The 7436-nt window shown below is 44.4% G+C and overlaps 1 protein-coding gene across 1 annotated transcript; it reads left to right on the top strand.

Moving 5' to 3' along the window:
• Positions 1-2079: 2079 nt before the first annotated feature.
• Positions 2080-7071, top strand: LOC125513692 (putative uncharacterized protein DDB_G0271606). The gene is made up of 10 exons (XM_048678852.1): positions 2080-2411; positions 2756-2819; positions 3136-3371; positions 3709-3823; positions 3896-3976; positions 4067-4193; positions 4274-5166; positions 5369-5496; positions 5851-5940; positions 6470-7071. Exons 2-10 carry the CDS (start codon positions 2793-2795, stop codon positions 6567-6569), a joined length of 1797 nt encoding a protein of 598 aa, XP_048534809.1. The 5' UTR covers positions 2080-2411; positions 2756-2792; the 3' UTR covers positions 6570-7071.
• The last annotated feature ends 365 nt before the right edge of the window (positions 7072-7436 follow it).

Genomic DNA, 7436 nt, shown 5'->3' with positions numbered 1-7436 from the left:
GATGACTACTGGGTATTTTAGGAAACATTTTCTTAACGGACTTTTTGTTATTTGAATGGACACACTTGATTTGAGAATGTAGCATGTCTGACTCTTAGTACGACTGGCATGAAATATAGTACGACTGTGTCCATGAATGCGTGTATGTGACGGTCCGATGGCCGGTCTTCGGCCATGGCCATCCTCGATGTCGCGATCCAAGCCCTGGCATTGTCGAGAATCACGCCCGCGTCAAGCCCAGACACTGCGTCCTCCATGGTGTCGCGCACGGCGTCCCTAAGCAGTGGCGCACGGATGCGTATGCTCATAATAAAAAATACATGTTATTTTTGTTGTATGAGCAAACTTGTGATTGTCAATTAATAATAGAGATAATGATAATAATAAGTGGCATAGTGCGCGGAATAGGGATTTGTTATTGAGGAATATTTGATTTTGTTTTGGAAGGTTATCAAGAAAAATTTATGTCTATACTTTAGAAAGGTGATCTCACATATATGGTGTGATTTTTGAATTCTGAATTATCTATTATTTACGTGATTGAATTAAAGCAGTACCTGCCAAAGCAAGCACGAAAACAAGATGTTCCCTTTTAATGGGATTTGGTTTTTACCGGGAGGGAGAAAATCAAGTGGGAAGGGATGGTGGGAGGTGAGATAAAAAAAACCGGGCGAAAAATAGCCAAACAAAAATAAACCACGGAGGGGAGACTACCAACTCCCATTTAGGAGTAGAGGTTTTTGTAATCTCAACCTATGCGGCACAAAGCAAAAACCTAGTATATAGAGTAACTTGAAATAATCGGAACCAAATCGATACATTTATTTCCTTGTCCTACTCTTTCCCTTAAAACAAAAAAATAACATCCATTAATTTATGAAAAGTATCATCTAGAGTTGGGCGAAAAAATCATGTTAATTATGTGGAGTATGATTCTTCTTCGATTTTGACTATAGCACGGGTACCTTAATTTAAGGAAATTACCATTTATGTGGGCTCCTTCTATAATCTCTCGCTCCCTTTTCATTATCTTCATGTTCTACCACACGATCTAACTTCATGACGTCGATGTGGGGCGAGTCGTAGGAAAAAAACGCTCACGGCGTCTCTGTTGAGGCTAGTGGCAAAGCCAGCTCGGCCAATGAGCCGGGGCAAAATACACGGGGCTTCTGTCTGCCAGTATTTTGCCCCTACAAAAATGATGGTAATCTCTCTATTTACTGCTAGTGTTCATACGTGAATGCATGGCCTCGGGTAGTCGGGAGGTGGCTCCGTCACTGGTTGAGGCACTGGCAATTGATTTTGAGTCACTAAAATATGTTTGTCTCTGTTGCAAGGCACTCACAATTAGCTAGTTGCATTAACGACTATGTTTCCAAATTGATCCGACTCTCAATTTTTGAATTGTTTTTTATTAATGACTGTAGGGGACCAAAAGAAATGGCGACTCCCTTTAATAGCAGAGATACTCTCTCCATTCCTAAAGATAAGTCTATCAAGAGATTTTAATATGGACAACATAGGGAGCAGAATGAGTAAATCTACACTCTAAACTATGTCTATATACATCCGTATGTAGTTTATATTAAAATCTGAAGAAAGACTTGTATTCAGGAACGAAAGGAGTAGTAGTGTTGAGAAGGTTTATTTTTGTAGAATCTGTTGAAAAGAGGATAATCACCTTTTTTACACAAAAAAGGGGATAATCACCTTTTATTTTAGTAACAGAAGGGGATAATCACGTTTTTTTAGTAACAGAAGGGGATAATCACCTTTTTTTTAGAATTAGAAGGGGATAGTTTGGTTTTTTTTTGAGACAATAAAAAAAAAGAGGAAAGAAAGATGGGCCTGCAACACCATATAGGCGGCGATAGTCGTCGTACATGCGGCCACTCTCTCAAAGAAGAGGGGAAGGCCCACCTGACCCACAGACTCTTTCCAGAGACATCTATCTATCCATTTGTCTCAAAAAAAATCTATCTATCCATCCAGCCAGCCCCGGGCAAGACGGCACGTCATGTCAGTTTTCTTACCTCGCGGAAACGCACGCACACGCCTATTTATAAACCGCCAGGCCTTCGACCCGATTCCCCTCTCGCGGCCTCGCTCGCTGCTCCACATTCCCGACCCAACGAAGCAGCCCTTCCCCTAAAGCCTCCCTCCGCTTCCCCTACCGTGCCCCCGCGCCGGCGACTCCTCCTCCCCGCCGGCCTCCCGCCCGCGCCCCGCGACCGCGAGCCGGGCCCCGACCGGCTCCCGTCGCCCCCCGCGCTCGCCCTCCTCCCTGCGACGACTTTCCCCGCGGCGCCCGTCCTCTGATCCAGCCGCGGTCGCGCGGAATCTCGCCGGGACGAATCCGCCCCGCGCGGCCCCCCGCCGGCCCCGGAAGAGGCGATTCTCCGCGCGCCGAGGTGAGCGCCCTTGCACGACGGCGCGAATTTGGGCCGGTTCGACGGGGAGTGTCGTTTTCCGCGGCGGCGGCGGCGGCCCAGATTTGCGTTTTCGCGCCTGCGGAAACCCTAGACGGGGCCGCTCGTTTATTCGCGTTTCGGGGTGGGGCTCGTGCGATTAGCTGTAGGCAACGTGGTTTGGGTCCTCGACAGCGGGATTTCGGGGGCCGATTGCTGCTTTCCTGGAGCGTATTTGGGCGCTCTGGTCCCGGCTCGATGCTTTCTTTAGCTAAAACTTCGACACTCTGTGAAAATATTCGCGGCGTTATTTTGCATACTCATGAGGATTGCTGGCTTTGATTCAGGAGCTGGGACGCTGACGCGACGGGATCACTGGCGCAAATGAGCCGCTACGAGTATGAGACCAATGTAATAATCCAAGCTTCTAACTCCATTTCAGTACTACTGTTTGTGTATCTATCATCTGTAGGAGCAGCCGGAATCATAGTTTTCTGGATATTCTGATATTATCATGAACATGTATGCTTAATTCATTTGTAAAGCAGGAACTATAGCCATTGCATCTGTGATAGACTGACAGTGCATTTCTTGACCTTTATATGAGACTAATGTAATTTAAGCTTCTAAGTCCATTGTTTCTGCATCTAAACATGTAGGCTTAACCTATAGCCATTTCATTTGTGGTAGACTGACAATGCATTTCTTTTTGTCATCATTGTAAAAGGGTTATCATCGGGCAGTGGAGGATGAGTATGAGGACGAGTACTATGATGAAGATGAGTACGAGGAGGAAGGTGCAGGAGCTCCTGAGGAGGACGAAGAGCCACCAGAGGGTCAGCAGGAGTTCCTTCAAATTAGAGAACGATTGAAGGAGCAGATTAGGCGGAAGGCACAGGGTGCCAGTGCTAGCACAGCTGGTCGCTCGTCTTCCTTGCATGATAGAAGACCACCCCCACCCAAGTAAGTGTCTCTGAATTTCAATGCGCCTCTTGTACAATTTATTGAGCATTTTATTTGGTTGTGCTCCAGGAACCTGTATAGTGTAGAAAAATACAATTCTGGGAGGAAAATAGTTGGACAATGATTCCTTCTCGTATACCTTCTATCAGTTTCTTTAGCGTGTTAAGTTTATATGTTGATAATTGGTCTTGGAACTGCGAAGTTATCATACTAAACAGATTGTCATGCTATCCTTTCTTGAAATATTGTTGTCCACTCAAATTCAACATTTCGTCTTACTGATCTTGGTACGGTAATGGGGAATCAATCTTCATTATGTATTCATTCACTCATGTAGTTTTGGCTCCTTCTTTGGGCCCTCCAAGCCGGTGATTTCCCAGCGTGTGATTGAAGAAAGGAAGTCAATGAAAGAGATACAGAACACAGTGCCCAGAGAACGAAGACCTCCTGGAGTATGTGGCATTACATCTCATTATGATTATTGTTGATCCATCCCTTACTAATTGCAGGTAACATATATGCAGAAGGACATCCCATCATCTTCGAGAGTGCAAGTGCAAGCTAAAACAAATGGATTTCACCAGAAGCAAAAGATTGTTAATGAGGTACAAGGGATATTTCTTTTTTACATTGTTCATTTCTTTGCTTTATTAAACGTTGGCCAGTGCAGTCACAAAATAGCAGCTGCAATGCAGGCAAAAAAGAAAGCTGAGGCACTTAAGGATAATCGGGACTATTCATTTCTACTCTCGGATGATGCTGACATTCCATCTCCTCCAAGGGAAAAACCTGCGGCTAGGCCTTCATTGACCCAAAAGTCTGGTGAGTTTGAACTTCTATCGCGAAACTTCGTCTTTCTTGTTTAGCGGAGAGTGCTGATGGTTGGTTTTGTTGTGTCAAAGATCGTGAGGTGATGCATTCTGCAGTGAAGAGTAGGGCGCCAACAAGTCAGCCCGCCAGATTGCCAAATGGTCATGGGTTGAACAACAACACATCGTCCACACAAAGACGCCCGGAAAGTAAGTTTGAATCCAAGGGAAAGGAGATGCTCCTAAGTAGAGAAAGGGCTGTTGACAATGGAAGGATGCATAGTGTTGTTAGAAATGGGTCCAGCCAGGCCACTGGAAGCAAAGCTGCAAGCCAAAAATTTCCGAGCAAGGGTCAGATAGCAAATAAGCCTTCTATGAAGGAAGTGAATGAACAATCTCTTAGAAAGGATCATTTAGCTAGAAAGCAACCTGTGTTACCTAATGGTCGACAACAGCCCTCACAAAGTCAGAGGATGCAATCAGCCTCGTATGGCCAGAGGCCGCAGCAGTCGTTGCAGAGCCAGAGACCACAACAGTCATCGCAGAGCCAGAGGCCACAACAGTCGTCGCAGAGCCAGAGGCCACAACAGTCGTCGCAGAGCCAGAGGCCACAGCAGTTGTCACAGAGCCAGAGGCCACTGCAGTCGTCGCAGAGCCAGAGGCCACTGCAGTCACAGAGCCAGAGGCCACTGCAGTCCTCGCATAGCCAGAGGCAACTGCAGTCGTCACAGCGTGAGAGGCCACTGCAGTCATCGCAGAGTCAGAGACCACAATCATCGCAGAGTCAGAGACCGCAACAATCACTACAGAGACAGAGACCACAGCAATCTTCACAGTTGCAATCCTCACAAAGCCAAAGACAGCTGCCACAAAGCAACAGGCCGCAGCAGATGTTGCAACGGCAAAGGCCTCTTTCCTCGCAAGGTCATTATCCTGAGCAAAGAAGAGTCCAAGCAAATGATCGAGTAAAACCATCCGAAAGGCAGGTAAGGACTCCCTCGAAACCTATGGTAATATTCTGTCAAGCTGTTCATTTGTCAAAAAAGTAGTACTGGTGAAGCAATTATCTGTTGGTTTTTCTTTTGGTGTTATGCCATGTGCATACATTTTCATGTTTAGAGTGTGGTGATTTGTAATGATATTGCCGCGCTAAGTTTGTTTCTTCATTGTGTTTGTGTGCCCATGCAGCCATCTCGACAAGTATCTGCCAATGGACGTGATGATCGTGCAAAGAAAAAGCAATTGGGGAAACGAAGGTTTGATGACGACATTGAAGATGAGGATGATCCCATGGCTATGATCAGGAGTATGTTCAGGTAAATTTTCATCCCGTACTGTTTCTGGGCATATTATCAGTTATCCTGGTTAAAATGTTTGATAATATGTTCCGTCTGTGTATAGATTTGGTATACAACCGGGTTTGTATCTTCTGAGCGTCAGTGTCTACTCTACTAGTGTTTGGATAATTTACTTAACATGGATCATGTACTGACTACACCGATTGCAATACCTGTTGAAATTTCACCTTGGCTTTTTTATATGTTACATATTGCTTTAGTGGCTTTTTAATAACAAGGTTATTTGATTTAATTGTATGGCACGAAATAAGATTATATGTTATGTTGCTTTGAAAAGAAGAAAACTCTTACAAGTCTGGATTTCCGGTGCAGGTATGACCCTAGTAAATATGCAGGCAGAGATGATGATGATAGTGACATGGAAGCAGATTTTGCTACTATAGAGATGGAAGAGAAAAGAAGGTATCCATGTTCTTCACATAATGCATTTTTCTTATATATTTATATTTTGTCCTGTTGCAAGATTGTAGAAGCTGAAAACAAATAGAGATCATTTGAGAAATATGCACAATTTCTGGATTAGTCATGGACTGATGATGTCTTGTCCACATTACACTGAAGAAAATCTGTGGCAAAAAGAAATCAGCATATTAGTCGGCAAAATATGTTCCCTTCGTTGGTTACTTTTAGTCTATACTCTCCTAGTATAATTATATACTTCTTCCGCCCTGGTTACTTGTTGAAGAAATGGATAGAAATAGATGTATAGAACTAAAAATACGTCTAGATACGTCCATTTCTGCGACAAGTAATTTGGGACGGAGGGGGAGTACTCAGTAAAGTGTGTTGTGCGACACACTTGAATGAGATTGGATGTTGTTTAGAACTCGTTCCAGAAAATGGAACTGGATGACCGATAGTAGTAATCACTCAAATTGCTGAATAGTTTGCATCTTATTGAGCTTGCTCTGTTGTTTGCTTACTTGGTCAGCGCGAGGATTGCAAGGCAGGAGGACGAAGAGGAGCTCCGCCTGCTTGAGGAAGAAGAGAGGCGTGAGCAGGAGAGGAAGAGGCGGCGGGTAGGCCGATAGCCAGCCGGATCAGTTAGCTCCAGCATTTGTCATTTCTGGATGTTGTTTCCGCAAAGGCCTCAACGCCTTCGGCTGGAATGTGGGTGCTGTCTGTGCAGACAACAGTGAGCGAGCCTCCGAGCTCTGCCCCCAGTTAAGCGCCGTGCGTATTTCACGCCAAATCAGAAAAAAAACGGCAGGCGAAAAGTTCTTGCAGATTTGAAGTCGCTTGTAGACCGTTGAAGTCCTCGTGGGTTGTACTTCTGAAGCTGATAGGGGTAGTTAGTTCCCGGGCGTATTGAGGTAGTGCGCCGAGGTCAAAGGTGTTCTTTTTTTTGAAGTGGTACCGACTCGTCACATTGTTGGGTTGTACTACCTGTTTTCTCATGATGTAACTGATTGTTTACCGTTAGCTGGTCATAAACATGCCATAGATAAGTGGCACCTCTGTTAAATTAATTTGGATGTAGGTGTGTTGAACTAGTAAACAATGCAATTTCAAATAATTATGTTTTTTCGGTTTTGTAGTGTGGTTATGCAATGCATCATCAGGATTGGAAAAGGAAAAAGTAACAGACTTGATTGGCCGTACTAGCAAATCAATCTGTGGTTGGATGGTTAGTAGGATAGTGGTATCCTGGCCTTTATTTTAAGATTTTCGGTGATGCGTCTTCACTAAGAGAAGACGTTCCTGTTGACTTTGAGGTGCTCATCGATGCGTCTTCATTGGGAGAATGAGTGTATAATCATATATATGAGCACCTGCGTCTATGTCTGTATTGTGTTTTAAAAAATTTGACCATATCAGCATGCAAATGTGAGACGATAAATAGTCTTTTTAAGAGAACGATAAATATGGTAATGATTGCTTTCGATCGACCGGCTGAA

This window comes from Triticum urartu, chromosome 6 (genome assembly GCF_003073215.2).
Source record: "Triticum urartu cultivar G1812 chromosome 6, Tu2.1, whole genome shotgun sequence".
Taxonomy (NCBI): domain Eukaryota; kingdom Viridiplantae; phylum Streptophyta; class Magnoliopsida; order Poales; family Poaceae; genus Triticum; species Triticum urartu.
The sequence above is the reverse complement of the archived record's forward strand: the minus strand, read 5'-3'. Positions and strand labels throughout refer to the sequence as shown.

Coding starts and splice junctions, on each gene's coding strand:
- LOC125513692 (XM_048678852.1), top strand. CDS start 2,793: ATGAGCCGCTACGAGTATGAGACCAAT. Junction 3,372..3,708: donor AGAAGACCACCCCCACCCAA/GTAAGTGTCTCT, acceptor TCACTCATGTAG/TTTTGGCTCCTTCTTTGGGC. Junction 3,824..3,895: donor GAGAACGAAGACCTCCTGGA/GTATGTGGCATT, acceptor ACATATATGCAG/AAGGACATCCCATCATCTTC.